Source organism: Calliopsis andreniformis, chromosome 7 (assembly GCF_051401765.1).
Source record: "Calliopsis andreniformis isolate RMS-2024a chromosome 7, iyCalAndr_principal, whole genome shotgun sequence".
Lineage (NCBI taxonomy): Eukaryota > Metazoa > Arthropoda > Insecta > Hymenoptera > Andrenidae > Calliopsis > Calliopsis andreniformis.
In genome coordinates this window covers 6,918,665-6,936,597 of record NC_135068.1, presented here as the reverse complement: position 1 = coordinate 6,936,597, position 17,933 = coordinate 6,918,665, and the positions used below count along the sequence as shown (strand labels likewise).

At 34.2% G+C, this 17,933-nt stretch overlaps 1 protein-coding gene across 1 annotated transcript in view; it reads right to left on the bottom strand.

The window, feature by feature from the left end:
* Window positions 1–17,933, bottom strand: part of LOC143181580 (uncharacterized) — a 70,181-nt gene that overhangs the window by 5,446 nt on the left and 46,802 nt on the right. Inside the window, exons 2-3 of the mRNA XM_076382081.1 lie at window positions 7,560–7,762; window positions 1,258–1,393 (exon numbers count right to left, since the gene is read on the bottom strand). Of these exons, the coding sequence (XP_076238196.1) occupies window positions 1,258–1,393; window positions 7,560–7,762 (339 nt within the window). The remainder of the gene's footprint in view (window positions 1–1,257; window positions 1,394–7,559; window positions 7,763–17,933) is intronic.

Here is a 17,933-nt window from a genome sequence, read left to right as displayed (position 1 = left end):
GTCCTATATTTGCCGCATTCGATGCCTCGCATTGAAAATTAACAGTGCACGTTGAAGGACCCCTATGTGGAGTTGGGTGAAATGATACTGAAAGAGACTTGGCTTGTAGTTCATTGAATCGAAGCTGGTAATTAACAGTAACCCGGTTAAGAGGGTCGCGGGAAATAGGGGTTGCTACGAGAGGTGTATGTTTTAATGAGACTAAGCGACGAGGTTCGCCTGTTTCGAGGCAACTGCTGTCGTTCTTGGCTTAAATAAAGGTGGTGCCTGGTGGCACGCTCTTGGTGGTCACCCGCGAGGCTCCTGGGTGAAGGAGGATGAAAAGGCGATCTTTGCGATGATTATGTTCAGCGCGGTAACAAGGAAGTATCGGAGACTAATTTATTTACCTAACGTTGACTCTGAGTGAAGACGTAAGGATTGTAAATGAACACACGCTTAATGACCTATCTGCTTCAACGCGTTGCGAAGGATGATTTATGTGGATAATTCGTATTCTAAGGGGCACTTCATTTTGCAGTTTTTAAAGAATATATACGAGCTCTAATGTTACACGGTTTATTTATCTTTCGTATTCTTGGGAATATGTTTGGTGAAACACTGAGTATAGGTTAGGATAGTGATTTCAGTTCATTTAGGTTAATTAAAGTCAAGTTTATACAGATTTATTCTTGAATACATTGAAATATATCTGAGTTAGCTTTAGTTAAGTTCCTTTCATTTTTCATTTAAGTTTATTCGAGTTAAATCAAGTTTGTTTAAGTTAATTTAAGCTGTTTTAAGTTTGACGTGTCGATTTAAGTTCCTTCAAGTTGAATTGAGTTAATTCAGTCAAGTTTGATTGAATTTAAACTAATTTAAGCTAGTCTAATCAAGTTAATTTACACTTATTTACGCCAATTTAGGCTAATTAAAATTCGCTCATGTTCATCTAATCTAATTCAAGTTTGATTGAACTAATTTATGTTTGCTTAAATTAATTTAAGACAATATAAGTCATAATATCCATGCATTTTACAAGGTACAAATGCATTTTTACTCACATACGGATTTGATGACTATAAATGTTCACAGTCATAAAATATGATAGACGTATTCTCATTTGAGATGTAATTATTATAAATGTACAGGAGATAATTGCACTGCTGTTTTTCATTTTAATGGTCTGTTTACTACGCGTAGATCAGTTTCATTATAAAGTATGACTAAGTAACTGAATATCATACACCAAAGTAAAAATGAGATTCTGATACTTACTAGCCACATGCATGTAACCATAAGTTCTTAAGGTAGTAAATGATGGTAAATCACTGGAAACTTCGCAACGGTATCTACCAGTATGATTTGGTTGTACGTCCCTTAAAACTAAGCGATAGGCGTCGCTTCGATTCGTCTGAAACGTAATTAAGTAAATTAAGCATTAGTATTAGTGAAAATCTACAGATTTGATTAAGTGGTGAGATTTAAGGTAGAAAACATGTATCAATAATTGTTACATAAAGAACTATAATGATGGTAAATTTAACAAATGACTTTTTTAAAAAGATATTATGAACAAATTTTAACTAACAGAAGATTAAAATATAATAAGATAGAGAAGAGAAGTGTTCTTGCTCATAGGACTATTTATCATTAGAAATTAATATTATTGGTAATTTCTGTACAGGATACCCCACCTAATTTTTAATTTACCTTTTAATATGCATAGTTTCCAAAATATAAAATTTTCAACTTCAAAACTTCAATGTTTATTCATTGTGAAAATATGTTCTATATCTTTATTTTTCTAAGTATACTTATAATTTTTTTTATAAACTGTATTAAGTCGTTTTCTGATAAATCAAACATCATCCCTGATGTTTGATATTCGACCTCTTTGACATCTGTGCGCATTTATTCGTTAGTGATACACAATACAATAACAATTAATTTTCGTACAACTCCTGCGGAAATTCGTCCACATAATTCAAATAACTAGTACGATCACATTTTTTCCTCATTTTTTTCCGTAGAATTACCCCTTGACTGGTTGTACTATGATTTTATACCCACCTTGTATATTAGTAATTTTCATTTAATAACTTATAAATTCTCTTCACAATATTTCAATGTTTCATGAACTGTTCGTTCAGTTTTTTCCAAGATTAAAATTCACATAAATAAAGTCATGGATACGGTCATCATTCGTAATATGCTCGTAATTCACTACTTCCCAACTAATTGAATACAAAATTCATCTTTCATGGAATGATTACTTATTTTGTCTCGTCAAATAAATAATTTAAGTAAACGGACGAATGTCCAGAAACAATAAGAACTACAACAGGTTTATATCGAAAAAGCTATGTATTATCTCGAGCATTATCATTCTCATAGAAGCTGCACTCGTAAATGTATACAATAATACGAGACATTATAGGAATTTTTCCGAATGCAAAGGGAACAAGCAATCTTCGTGGAAGCAGCGAGTAGAGGGTTTGCCTCGAGTGCAAGCCGATTCGTTTGCAAGGATCTCACAGGGGCCCCGAAGTACGCACCAATCCGAACTGTAATTTCATGGTTCGAACTCCGTGGAAAATAGAACAGCAAAAAGCTTTGTTCGTGCATTAGGTGAATTACACCGTAAGGGAGAGGGGGGGAGACTGCTCGAAACGAACTGCTCGAAATTACAGATCGAACGTTTGTCTGGAAAATAAGTAGGATCGATTCGAATATGTGCGATCGACGAGCAGTTACGCGCTGGTACGGCCATGCACACCATTTCACACGGCGGGAGTCTCTGGTTTGCACTGATTCGACAATTCACTGCTCCCAACCACACATAAATTTGACCTGGCTCAAAGAGGATAGAAATAATATTACTGTTTATGAAATGCGAGACGGTAATACCCGATATACAACCCTATTTCATATATTCTATCCTCTTGAGCATATCTATCAGCTAGTCCTGTAAGCTATAGCGTGTCTTGTTTTACTTTAATAAATCAGGGACGCTTGTATATCGATACTGTTTAGCAATTTTTTATGTAATTATGTTTGTCATGCTATATGGGGGGAATATCGATGATATTTATTTATAATATTGGGTATCGGGTGGTGATAGATCGATAGAGGTTAGGTAGAATTTGTAAGATAGTTCAGTTTAGGTAGAGCTTCAAGGTAGTAGAGGTTAGGTAGGGTTTTTAAGGTAGTGGAGGTTAGACAGAGAATATAAAATAGTAGAGGTCAAATAGAATTTATAAACAAATAGAGGTTATAAGAGGTTATAAACTTATAAATAGTAGAGGTTAGGTAGAGGTAGAACTTATAATGTTAACAAGACCACTGTGATTTAACTTTCTTTACATTTTCATGTTCACATATACATATTATGCATGCACTTACTACTGAATAAGGAATATTTTAAAATTCAGTAGTATATTTATCACTTTACATCAATCTCCAATTATATTAATGTTATTTTGAGATCGACTTTTTTAATGAAATGGGCTGCTGTATTTTTACACTTTTTTGTGTAAAGGAGAATTCAACGATGCATTAGAATGCGATCCTGACGCGACTCGCGCTAGCAAATTGTATAGTATTGAGCGACGAGTGTTATTTCACGCGCTGGCTGACTTGAACATCTGTTTCTACTTTCGCAGTAAAACATTTCTCCGCTCCTTTTTACGTAGGCACTCAAAAGAATTTCCAATCCTCAAATAACTAGTAAATCTTTTCCCATTTGCGAATGATTACATAAATCTTTTGAAACTACTTTTGTACAAATTTTCACGTAAAAATTGAATTTCAGAGAGAAATTCACAGGATGGTGATTTTTATAGAATTTTTATCGATATTAAAGAAAAACAAATTTCCTAAATTTTCCTGTTCTCAGGTTCAAAAATAATTGTTTATATAATTTTTTGTTAACCGTCTTCTTTCTTAATAAGTTCGGTGTAAGTAGAAATGTCACGTATGTGATCAGACACGTACAGACTAATAGGAATGACTGGATTTAATGTTAAATTTTAAATTTAGTAATAAACTATTTTAACACTTTCAGCCGTATTGTTTATCATATTCAACACAGTATTGCAATGTAAATAAAAACTATGCAGCAGTAAAAAATCTCAGTTTTTATCTTGCCAGTCTTAGATGTTACATTAAGTAACTCTATTCAAGTCCTATTGTGACCAGAGAACAAACAGTACTATGCCTTGATTTATTCTACAGAATTTATTGTACGGAATGCATAATTTAGTGTACGGAACAATAATGCAATATTCCGTTGGCGATGAAACTTATCGTGGTATTCAAGATTTGAATTTCGCACGAAAAAGGTTTTATTGTTTGTTTCCTGTTATCTGAAAGGAATAATGCGATTTTAGTTTCTAGCACAAAGTCAGGCCATAACGGTGGAAATTTACAATCAACAGTTGGGGAGATTACACGCAGCATTAATTCAGAAATGTCCAACTTTAATGAATCAGAAAGGAGTCCTCCTCCGTTGCGACAATTCTCGACCACACACGGCGAAAACAACGCGGAAAACATTACGCCGTATAATTGGGGATTCCTACTTCAGCCGCCATTTTCCTAACCTGCATGCTTTGTAAATGTTTTACTTGCTGGCGATTATTACACAGTTTTTTAAACCCTTAGATATCTAGTTTAAAGAATAATTTGTAGAAACTAGTTATTTAAACTTTAAGTCACACCTTTTTGGTAGGTATTCAATTATTTATTTCATAGAATTTCTTAATTTCTGAAAATCACTAGAAAGTACTAAAATGTTAAGAGAGAAACAATATGGCCGTCCATAATGCACGATACACTTCAATATTTAGATTATTGTACCAAGAAAAATAATTCATTTGAAAATAATAATAAATTCAACTAATCTACATGTGTATGTAATAAATCAATCTTTCCTTGAATTTATATGTATTTTTGAAATCACTGTCTGATCATTTTATCCTAAATACCGAATCAAAACCTCTTATTTGATATAAAACCTTGGAATACTTTCATCGAAAATAAAGCACTCAATTTGCACAGCGCAGTGAATGTAACAGAAAATATTAAAAAAAAAATATTGTTGAACCAAAATTTTTCACAGAAGGTAGTTTCATTTATCCAATCTCAGGTGAAATATTTTTAAAAATGACACGATACCGCGCAAACACCGTTTTATTCATTTTATTTGCTTTTGAACAAAGAATTACCTCGTTTCCGATTTCGCTGTCATTTTTGTCACCCTCGGTATTTTGCTTTTTGAATAGAGGCAAACGCCTGTCGCGATTTATTGGTTCGAGGGTTGTTCGTACCTTCCGCAGGTGAAATCTAATTGGGAAAGTATTGCGTGCATGAGACCCCCTCGATGTCGGTGTACGAGTTCGTGTTACATGAAATTCGTGCCGTCGCGTGAAGGCTTTAACTGACTTTTAACGCGCCTCGAAACGTTGATTTTCTAGCACCTATTCTTTTTCCTTTTTCCTCTAATGCTCGCTCCGGATTGCACGCCATGTCGTGTTCCACGTTTCCTGCTGTTTATACAGGATATGAAAGAAGCAAAAACACAGACTTCACAGGGTGGACAGCATTTGCTAAATAAACTAGAAATACTTGGTAAATTTAGACCGAAATTTTAGTCCTCCTCAAAGTTTTTCTAATCTCTTTTTCTATGTTTGATTCAAAGTAAATGAAATTGCATTTGCTGTTATTCTTGATGAAAAATTTGAAAAAAATATTTTATCATAATAATATATTAAAGAGTTCTTCATGACATTATATTTTATGTTCCCTGTTATTTTATAAATTTATTTCATTTGAGCTTACAAAATGTTATTATTTTAGTATGATGGACATAGATCATTTCACCTAATTTTTATTAATGAATAATTGATTTACTCCCTCACAGTAGTAAATAAGTCCTAACCTATAAATTTGAATCTATAACAATTGAGTATTAAAATAAGTAAGCTAAATTACTCGATTTAATAATATAGTCTTTTATTTTGACATGCATAATAAATTCCAGAATTAATAAGATGTGCAGACGAATATCATTGAGGACTTTTCGTCTGATTAATCAGAATTTCTTCCGGATCACCCAGTTGGAGCAGCGGTACATTTTGCTCGGTCAGCAATGTTTGTGCACGCTTTTAGCAAATTAGAATGCGCGGCACAGAACTTTGAGTGTTTCACTGAATATTGACTGAATTCGTGTCAGCGTAAGATCTGCTATTTTCAGTGTTTTCGGAGCAGGTACTGATCTGACATCGGTAGTCACTTCTCGATCTAGGACAAGTTCTGATAAAAAATCACGCGAATTAATCGTGTTGTACATAATTGCATTCTTTCTGCGCATTTTTACTTTAATTATTAATTTATTTTGCTCAGTTGTCCTTTTGACGAAACTGATGTTTAAATGATTTTGTTAATTTTTTTAAAAGTTGGACTCACAAAAGATCTTTTCGTTATAAGATCGCTAATATAACCATCGTATCTTCCAATTATTTTTCTACTTTTTATATTCAAAGCAATGAGCTTACAGCGAAAAGCTCCTGAGTCCAAGTGAATTTTTCGGTATGAAAATGATGTTACCTTCTAACGTCAAATGCATATTAAAATTCATTAAAAATTATGAAATAACTAACTTTCCAAGGCATATGATTTTGTAAATTACGATAGGACATCCTGCATATTCATTGAAATAATAAATAAATAAATCAGTTAAAGTAAAATTTTAAATCTGAATTTCACTGTGAATCGAATACAATGTATAAATTCAAATATCAAATTTCATTGTAAATAGCCATCGAAGATACACTTCATAAATAATTATCTGATTGACTAATTAATGTTAAAACGCTTCCGTTTGCACGTAATTTTCGCTTAAAAATAGCGAAATATGGGGAACACATAGGGCACACATATGACGACAGATAGTTCGTCGAGAATATGAATATAATAAAATGGAATATGAATGGTACTAACTAACTTCCACGTTTGACGAAACTTGGGGGAATATAATTCGGGAGACTCACTTCTGGGTCTCTCAGTTCTACGTGATTGCACGTCAGATGCGAATGTAAAACGCGATTCGCAACTGGCCGCTTCGAAACTTTTAATAAGTCCAAAATTTTAGGGCCGTTCCCAGCTCGAAATATCCTGGTTATAATTTTCTAGGAAATATTCACCGAATTACTTTAAAGTTTTTTCCCCACCGTAACTAATTAATTAAACAGCTAATTCGACGGCTCTCGAATTTTACCTCTCTCCATTCTCAAGATTTGCATACGTTCTGGACCAGATTAGTTCTTAGTTTAAGTTTTGTTGGAGGTTAGGTTAAAATAGCGCCCCCTAGTTTCAGGAACAGGGAGTTAATTGTTCTGGCGTTGAAATGAAACTTATGAAACGAAAAATGCAAGAACTGTGAGTAGAGATAAAGAAGATTAAATTTAAAAAAAAAACTTAATAAATGGAAAGGTTAGCACAACCTCATTTTAAAATTCAAGTAGTAGTTTGTATTTATTCACAAGCGGGATGTAAAATTAGTAGAAAGGCGTACTTACGACCACTTTGGCACCCAATTCCCCGAAAACAGCAATCGGCGGCATCTCTTTAGGGACGTATCGAAAAAATTCAGAACCCTTGTACCATTTCACTGTGTATAAAGTGTCTGATTGTAGATCGTATCTGCAGCTCATATTGACGGTGGTGCCAGCTGCTACGGCCAATGGAATATCGATGGATACATTGCTAAGTCCACGAACGCCTGAAAATAGAACAGTATGACTTTCCTGGCAACCGTTGGATTAGCACGTTCGACGCGCCAAACTTATTTCGTTTATTTTTCCGCGCGAAAACTTCCATTAAAGTGAACATATAACGATACCTGGGAGGTATATTTTATTGGTATAATGCCACTTTAAGTTGATTCGTATTGGAACATTAATACCACGGGTTTTTCTTGATAAAGGAAAGATTCCAGATAAAAGGCTCCGAACATATACAGGGTATTCCATTTTAATTAGTAAATAAATCTTGAAAAAATTACAAATTGTGGGGAAGAGATGATAGATTATTTTATTAAACACACAGTGTGTAGAATAATTATTTTATTTTATATGTTAATATTGTAATTATAGTACTAGTATGCAGATTTTCCTCATTATAAATGCATCGTTCTATTTATTGTTTCCTTGATATGATCTCTCTCATTTTCCTTCATTCTCATCTTTAATAAGATATAATCGACCAAATTACCAATATTAGAGTGCTTACGCATTAATTTATTCTCGTCTAATACTGAGCTTACAGTGAATAAGTGCTGCATATATTATTATACGCACACATTTTTGTTGCCCTTACAAGAAACGTATAATTTCCTCAATATTTAGCTCATATTAATTGACATTAAACAATATAAAGTGAGCCTGAAATACATGCGGGCTTTGATCAGCAGCCGAGACAGCGGGAAAATCGCAGAAAATCGATAGCTAGATGCTATGAATCTCAGACAGGAAGTAAGTTTTTTAGAATCCTGTTCTTCTTCGTGCAAGCGAGTTAAACAGCAAGTACTTATTCCATGATAACTTAAATGGACAAGTGCTTTAAAAGTTTCTGCGTAAACTTGCAGACGTCAGCATTAACGCTGGCTGCCCCCGGGAATACGTTCGCAAGAAGAGAATCGCGTAGAGGGACAGCAAAAGTTCCTGGCATCGGCGTTGACTTTTAAACATCTCCGTGGGGAATTATGCGGTTTACCTTCTTTTCTAGGCTTAATAGCGTATACTTTCAACTTTTCCCCATGTAATATACATACAGAAGATTAACAGGGGAGCTTCTCTGCCGTGCTAAATTCCAATCGCGGGAAAGTTTCGTTCACGCGAGAGCCTGATTAGCACGTTTGTTCTTAACTAGGCAAATTGAGGTCCACCTCCTTGCCGAACAATTACTTCCAGAGAAAATGCAAAACATTGCTTCTTGTAATACAAGGTATCCTGCTCGTGAGAGTTTTGGTGGATAATTTCAAAACTTTCTATTGTCAATCTTTGCCAAATTTCATAAATTTATTAATAGGAAAACATTCTAGTGATCAGGAAAGAAGCTTTACGATATATGTACGTAGTGCAATCTATCCTAGCAAAAATATAATATGTGTGATAATATGTGTGATATAATATGTGTGATATTGTTAATAAAGAATTTTTATATGTTGAAAAGGTATTGAAAATGCTAGGTGCTTATTTGAATAAATTCTCTGAAGAATAATGTCGTAATGCACTGAACATTATGTTACTCAAAGATAGATATTAGCTATTTTCACGTGAAACTGGCTGACGTAACATGGACAGCAAAGAAGCAAAGAAAATTCAGGATAACCTGATTCCGGTGTCAAAGAAAGCAAAAAGTATGGAAACCTCTAAAAAAGGGGAAGTTCTCGATTAAGGTATTACGGAATTTCACGTGGCAATTAACTTGCAATCGAATTAAAAAGTTCTGGACCACCATGGAACATTTTTCCTCTTTCTTACGGTTCATTAATATCACTTAATTTCATTAAATACCAGTTAACTGAGAGAATTCTGCACTTTGACCTATATCATGAACTAACCTATTCTATTACCTTTCACAATCGATAATAAATTGAATATTCTCAAAAATGTATCGCCAATGATAAAAATCAAATTCTACTAAAAAATATGGCAAAAAATATGGCACGTGAGGCTGCCAGGGCCTTTTCAAGCGTATAATTTTTAAGAAATAAAAAAATAATAAACGTGGATGACAACCGCCATTTTCATGTCTGTACCACGGGTTGCGGTCGACAGGTGCTCAAAGGCTGTATTTTTACAGTCACATAACTCATAATTGAAAAATAAATCGAAATCAAAAACGTGTTCGCTAGTCCTTTGACTGCAATGCGTTTCGAATGGAAATTCACTACTGTATATGATTTTTTTGGCGGTTTCACGTTTATCAATGCTACAAGAGTCACAGATCAGTAAATATAAAAGAAAGTTGACATCTAGGGATACACATATTATATATAGACGATATTTGTAAAGATGTCTATATATCGCACATGTACTTGAAAAGTAACACTACTCAAAAAATGTAATGTTTAAATTACAGCTACAAATCAGTTTCATAAATGCACCTCTATTTATCATAAAAAGTTTACCAGTTGAAAATAAAAATTATAAAATTTGTTCAAAGAACTTTTCAAATATATATTACGAATTATTGAAATAGTAACAAGAAAATCATTCAATATGTGTAACACATAACTAGTTTTTAGACTAATTATTCATGTAAAATTACTTTCATTAAGTAAAACTACTCTTTATGTCAATATTATGTATTTACTAAATAATTTCCTCCTAAATCCATAAATAGTTATTTGCTTCCCCTGAGACACATACTTTTGAGTTATGTCACTTTTATAATACATGTGCGACATCTATGTGTTTCTCTTTAAACTTTAAATGGTTTTTTCTATTTTTTCATTTTTGTTAACTAACATTTTCTTATGTTCTTATTCTATTTCCTTGTAATACCGAATCACTTTGCGCTCCCATGCCACGTGACGCACTTACAGTTGTTATACTGATATCAGAATGAATATGCAACGCGAACGCCTATGGTGATGTTTGTTTAGTTTCAACAGTGAAGAGACGTGGCAAACTCTCTGGCTCCAGTTATCGCCGACGGCCTGAAAAGTTTGCCTCGTCTCCCCGACGTTTCGGCTTAAGGGGATGGAAAATCTGTCGCGGATTTAAACATCCGGTGAGCAGATTTGCGCAAACACAGCGCCATCTACGTGAGTGGCATTCGCTATTCCGGACTAGCGTTCCAGTTTCGTCATTAATTAAGCATTTTTCACGAGGGCGCGTAGCTGTTTAATTATTTCCCAGAAGCGTATGGGGCGCTTTCGCCACGTATAGTGTAATTAATCTTTAATTGATCCAGCGGCATGCTCCTGCGCCAGATTAGGAAGCCAAATATGCGGCCAGGTGCGAACTTAAGTGTTCGGTGGGACGGGCGGAAAAAACACCAGGCGTGTTCAATTAACGAAGGTTGAACAACCGATTAATCTTTTGGTTTCCTATTTGGTTTGCTACGGGCTGCTTAATAGTTTTCTATACGCTCTTGCTATGCAGATAAACATAATTAGGAGTTACTGTTTAACAAATGAGGTACAGGCGTGAAACCTAACCTCTAATTATATAGTTTCATGTCATGCACAGCTTGATTTAAAAAACAAGAATATGTTACAAAATTTTTCCTCTAATAGATGATACTTTTAATTGGGATATTTTTAATTTTTATTATTTATTATTCAAGTGTTCTTATTCACTTGTTGAGCTTGGTAATCTTCAAAATAGCATAATTCAGATGATACACAATATTATTTGCACATTAATTATCGCTGAATTAAAAATAATACCTTTAAAAGTTCTCGTTAACTTTCATTGACATTCTATTGAAAATTACCTGCAGAAAAATATAAAATAAAATTCGAAAATTTGAAGTTCATTGTTATTTACAGCTCGCTGGAAAGTTATTGTAGTTAATAGGATTATAATACATTCAAGCGGACGTAATCGTTGGTAATCGTACTGTAAATTATTTATAATGAAGTTGTACAATTAAAGCGGCAGCGTTGGTACATTAAGCAACAAAGTGTTTAACTAATAAAAGCCACAGGCAACTGCTCCCTTTTTATTTCGCAACGGTATAATCTGGGGATGTAATGGTACGTCAAATGTACAGTTCCAGGTACAAAGTGTAATTAACTGACTATTGCTGTTCTGCTACAATTTCCCACCTGCTGCTTATTGCAGTGCACACCTTTTTAGGTAATTAAATGTTGCCGCAAATGTATCCGGCCTGGCTAAGGACATTGCGCCGTGCGAACCTCCATCTTTCCCTTCTAGGTTGTTAGTGCCTATTACTAGCTAAAATTTTCATAATAATCTGTTAATTAATAGAACCGGCCATTGTGAAAATTTCCTTGCGCCGACGCGTGGACTTTCTTGAGCAATCTCGTAAATAGCAGCATGTAAGTATTATAGGTTCTACATACAGTGTCAAATTAGTATCTCTTGTTCCCTCCTTGTCCACGTTTTTGTTGTCATTTTTGCTGCTTCTACAATATGTTTAAGGAAAACAATAGAGTTGCTATTAACCCTCGATTTGTACATGGGCTTGAAAACAATAATGTGAGATTTACTGAGCATTACGTTAGAAAAACAATGTGAAATTGTATTTCAATAGTACGACAATTTCAAATTAGGTACTAAAACTTGAAAAATAATATTGATATATAATAAATTTCATATGCGTTTGAATGTACTCTGCTCTGCGCAAGAGATGATCCCTGAAAGGTATGCAGGTCTAATTGGTCATCTACAATGTAGATTGGGGGACCTCTTGCCTCTGAACCTTTTCGGGGATCATCTCCTGAGAGGAACACAGTACTATTCCTACCATGGCTGCCCGCAGCATGTGCGGGCTATGGTCAACATCCGAGGCACATAAGCTAGTACTCTATAGATATTGTATAGATTAAGATATTAAGATGAACTTTTGATAAAGAACAGAATATTTTTAAATTTGTTTGTTTATGTATTGATTTTGGATAAAATATTGCTCCTCATGTTTTTAACGTAATAATTTAATATTAATATTATTATCATTTAAAATGTACATACGATGTTAATAATTGTAATATGTCATATACTGACAAAAATTTAGTGTTACCACAGTTATTGATAATAATAAAGCAACATTTTTTACATAAATAAAATTAATTATTGTTTTCTATTTACAAAAACAGTTATACGTGTGTTTAGTTTAGATAACTTGTTTAGATAAGGGAGTAAGAAACAGATGTGAAATATTGCTTTCAATTAAACTAACTAATGAACTTCAAACAGAAGCTTCAAATATTGTTCTTATTATACCTATAATTGCTATTCTTAAACGTAAATGACTCTATCATTTAATTTTCCTACCAAAATTCCAGGATTATTAGCTAGACCGGAAAGGAAAAATAAGATTATTTGCATCGTACACAAACACGTCTAATCACTATGAGCTATTAAACTTATTGTTAGTGACATCATTACAGAATCAGTGTGTAATTAGAGTTACTAATTGGATATCTGCTCTGCAAATTTTCAATATCAAGATACACATACACGTAATCAGTTATTTGATCTGACTATCGGTGAACGTGCTCGCATATTAGCACAAGAGGCTTTAAATACCATAAACCAGCTTAATTTGCATTTTCACCCCGGAATATTAATAGCTCCTGTATCTTTAATTAATAGAACATCTGCACTTTCACTTAGCTAAGTAAAAAACAATCTAAATAAAAAATTATGGAAATGAGATAGAGCATTATTGCTAATTGGATTTTCAGGTTAGAAAATGGCATTAATAAAATTTAGTGATTGATATATTAATTACAACAAGTGTCTAAATTAAATTAAATAGTTTCTCTTGAATCATACTGCTTTTATTAGCTGTAGTATTACGACGTAACAAATAATGAACTTATATGTAAAATGAGAACTGTGCTTTTGAGGTTAACTCAGTATTACCTCAATAATTCTCATTTATTTTATTAGAAATACTGATACAAAACAAATGAAGAAAAGGAAAGTGAAATAGAGACAATCTTATACGCAACAAACTAACGGCTACATAATAGAAAATAGAGACACCTAAAATGTCGTCGAGCTAGTAACGACCAATTTCCCAACGAGTAAAATAATTTCACAATATTATAAAGTCCCAAAAAGATACAACAGATAGTACATTTCCAGACGATTTCAAAGACAATTTTCACAACTGAATGGTAATTAAACAGAAAATGTAATTATCCACAGAATTCAGTGTAATTATAGAAATTCCATCCTCCAAGACTCAAATAACAGAATGTATCACATCTAATCCCATTGGGCTGTGTTCAGCGTTGGTCTACGTAACCCGACGAAGAACACAGCAATGTGGTGGTGAAGGAGAACGATTTCAGGATCTGGCCCTACTCGCCCTATTATTCCAACGATAATTTAAGGGCAACTGGTTGATGTATAGGTAGCGAGTTTACGCGACGCCATTGTCTGGGACTACTGTTATTTATGGGAAGGTTTCGCCTTCCAAAAACGGAAGGCGCGTGTTTCGTAAACCGTCGTGCGAATTACAATCACGTCAGGGCGGTAATTAAAGATTAGCGAGGGTGATTAGCGATAGACCCTCATTTGAATCTCACTGGGTCGAATCGGTGTGGGGGTGTAGACGCCCCTAAAGGTGTCTTGGACAAAATGACAGATCAAACTTGCTGGGGGTCTACGTAGAATTTCGCGCGTCTACTAATTTGCATACCCTTGTTGCTTCGTACGTATAAATATGAACATTTGCATAATTGGAAGGAAAGTACGCGTGAGTCACGTTACTTCAGACCTCAACAGGTGCTGTGTATAAATTAACACGCTTGGAGGTGACAATTGTCAGTTTCCTTCAATTTTTTAAGTTTTAGTTTAAGTTTAAGTTGAAGTTAAATAAATTGTGGTATTTTATTTAAATAGAATTACTGATGTGCATATTTTTAACATTTTTAGTTGACTACAGTTAAACTGTCTGTTCTTGGCGAGATGGTATATGTATAAAACGTTTCAATAATGTTCTTATAAGAAATCTTCTTTGGATAGGAAGGGCAAGTTTGAACAAGGAATCCCTTTTAAAATGAAAATTCTTTCCTGGAAGAGAAGCTATATATTAAAATTTCTAAAATATCTATTAACCTGAATACTTAAAAATATCCAAAATCCCAGCTTACTTAAAAATTTTCAAAAATTTCTTCAGATCTCAATGATAAAAAGTCTCTTATAACCAGAATCATTTAAGAATTTCTAACTGAAATGAAACTTTCTCACTTACTCCCTCAATTTTCTTTTTCCCGTCATCAACTTTACAAGAATTAATCATACTGCAACTTTCGACCTAAAAATTGTTCAAAGGGATCAGAACTTTCGAAAAATATGCATATCGAATTACGAGACTATCACCGTGTGCTGTTTTGTCAATTAAATTTTCATGTTAATACACAACGAAAGGATATTCAATCACGCAAAGTTTGCTGAAAAAAGGTAAAGGTACCCATAAAACTTTATCAGCCGAGTTAATGAAATCGTGTTCCAACATTTGCCTTTGCCACGATTAAAACGTTCTCGCTGTAAAATCAATTTGGGATATTAAAATTCAATTTGCATCGTCCGAGAGATTAACCTACCACTTATTAATGTCAATAATTGCAACAGTTGCCTCAGCTGAGCTTCTAGGCACGCGCAGGCGCGCTGGGAGCCATTTTGTGGTGCACCTGAAACGAAATGGCGGCCGCTTGGATGGGAAGCTCTCTTTAAGTAAGCGACAGTGCTCGTGGAATCTTAATCGGGTCTTAATTACTTATATATTTTCGCGATTTGTGTGGTGGTGGTGGGCCCCTTCTTAAAAGTATTCCGGAGCATTATGCATATCCTTGGCAGGATCCCCTACGGCCGCGAAAAACGGAAAAGCCAAAGGCGTAAAGAGCTTGTACTTTGAAATGAGATCCCTTTCTTTCTTCAGAGCTCAACCAAATGAAACCTCATCCCTGATGCACCGTCGGTTGTGGCGTCTTTTATTGTTTCGCGAAAGACGAGAGGGAAGGAGGAGGCGGAGGAAAAAAAAAGAGGAAAGTCTTTGAAAATATTTGTTGCGAAGGAGAGGAAAAGAGAGACCGCCAAACAGTTCACGGTTTGTTTCAGCGTCAGAAGAACGGTAGAGTCGCGGACTGATTTCATTTTATTAAAGTCTGCTCCTTCGGCTGTGTCGGGTGTCGATGCTTTTCATCTTAAAACTGGTTTTAATTAGTTTAAAGGAAGGGTGAAGGCAGAAAGTAGACTGAATGTGATCTCCGCTTTCGCAGTCGCTGTTATTCTTTGTGCTGTGTATTTATTTTTTCAATTTTTCACTAATTGGGTCTCATTTATTGGTAGGTAAAAATAATTTGATGACTAATGAGAGGAAGTCACAGATGGAAATTATTTTTGCTATAGAGTGGCAAATTAAATACAAGAAATAATTTTTTATCATTAATTTATAATATTTATAAGGTGAATTGAACTGATAATTGCTACTAACATTTAATTTGAAAACACTGCTACAATGATTTTTTATTTAAACAATACTCTGTTTTTGGTTTGTCAATGCAAATACATCTTTTTATGTAATTGCCCGTTTTTTATGTTTTTTTAAAACAATGCGATAGATCTTTCAAATGTTACTTAATTATGTCTCAATTCAGAATTTGAACCATTTATTGTGTTCTATAGACAAAAGTTAATTGTACATAAAATTAAATGATTGTTATAATTAATTAATACTCCACGACAAATGAAATCACATTCAACGATACTCTACAATACCAATTTTCATTGAAATTTTATCGTAAAGCAGCATGTTGAGCATACTATGCTATATTATAACTTATTGATTCTCAATTAATTGTTTAATCCATTGTTTACATTCATTGTTAGCTTATCATATACTGTTCCTCTGTAATTTGCTCGATCCATTGTAGTATCATCAAATCAAACTTTTATATTGCACATTTAGCGTGCTTTCTCCCTATAAAATCCCAATAAAGGTAGCAATGGATGTTATCGTTGAATCTATTTTTATTTTCTCTTGTACGTTATCGTAGTGTGTATTTTTATTTTCTTTCATACTTTATCGTTGGCTTTATTTTTATGTTCTACGCGATACTAAAAATATAAAAATTATGACTTCATTCAAAAAAGTTTGAAAATGCTTCCTTCGAGCAGAAAAACAGTTATGATTTCTATTATTATATTACTGTTGGAAGGTGAAACAATTATTTATAAGATTATAACATCATTAATAATTATTGATTAATAAATTAAAAGTATTATAGAAATAAAGAAGTAACAGTAACTTTCATCTACATAGTGTGAAAAAATTCCCCAAAATAGTTCAGTACCACCAACACGATAAATCTGCAAATTGACTAATGAAACGAATTTCATAGTTCCATAAGAAGCACCGTATCCCCCATTCTCAGTCAATGGCGTAAGAAAGTTCCCCTGAGTATCAGTAGCACCAACACAACAAGTAAAACATAGCAATTAATTAATTTTCTTTTGCCGTGTAAAAACAACATCGATAATAAACCGTTTCCGACAGACAACTGTAAATATTACAACATTATCGACCACTAGTATCCATTTAATAATAATAACACGGCGTGTACATAACGTAAAAGAACCCCGGAATCCCAATAACGCAGCGCCCTCGCTACTAATCCAGGAGAAACTAGACATTAATTCTGATGGGAGGAACATAGATTCGCCCTGAAAAGTAGCCACGGGACGGTACAACCTGATCTTTTAATCCGTCAGATGGAAGTGTTACGATCGACTGGTATCGCAACGTATGCGCCACGATTCCTCGGCCGTATTTAATTTCCAATGGAAATCGAGAATCCATGGGGCCAGAGGCGGTCTGGCTGGCGAGTTAATATTGCAAGGCTCTGTAAGCGCTCGTTGAATCTTTAAAGTTTCGAAACCGTGGCGGAGGACGAGCCGGCAATCGGATGCGGAAAAAAGAGCCGAGCAGCCGAAAGTGATGGGAATTCCCGGAATGGTCTTGAACTTTTATACGATGCTCATAAAAAGTTTCATAATAAAATGTGCGCCGGTACCAAGGCTTCCCCCGTGCAAGTATTCAACGTCGCCTGGGCGCGTACGTATACTATCATGTGATCATTTCACGGTTTAATGTTACATTTCCACTTTGATCGATTCCTCTATTTCTGATTCCTGGAAGATGGTTCTTAGATGGATCTTGATCTGATCGACTCTTTGCTTGAG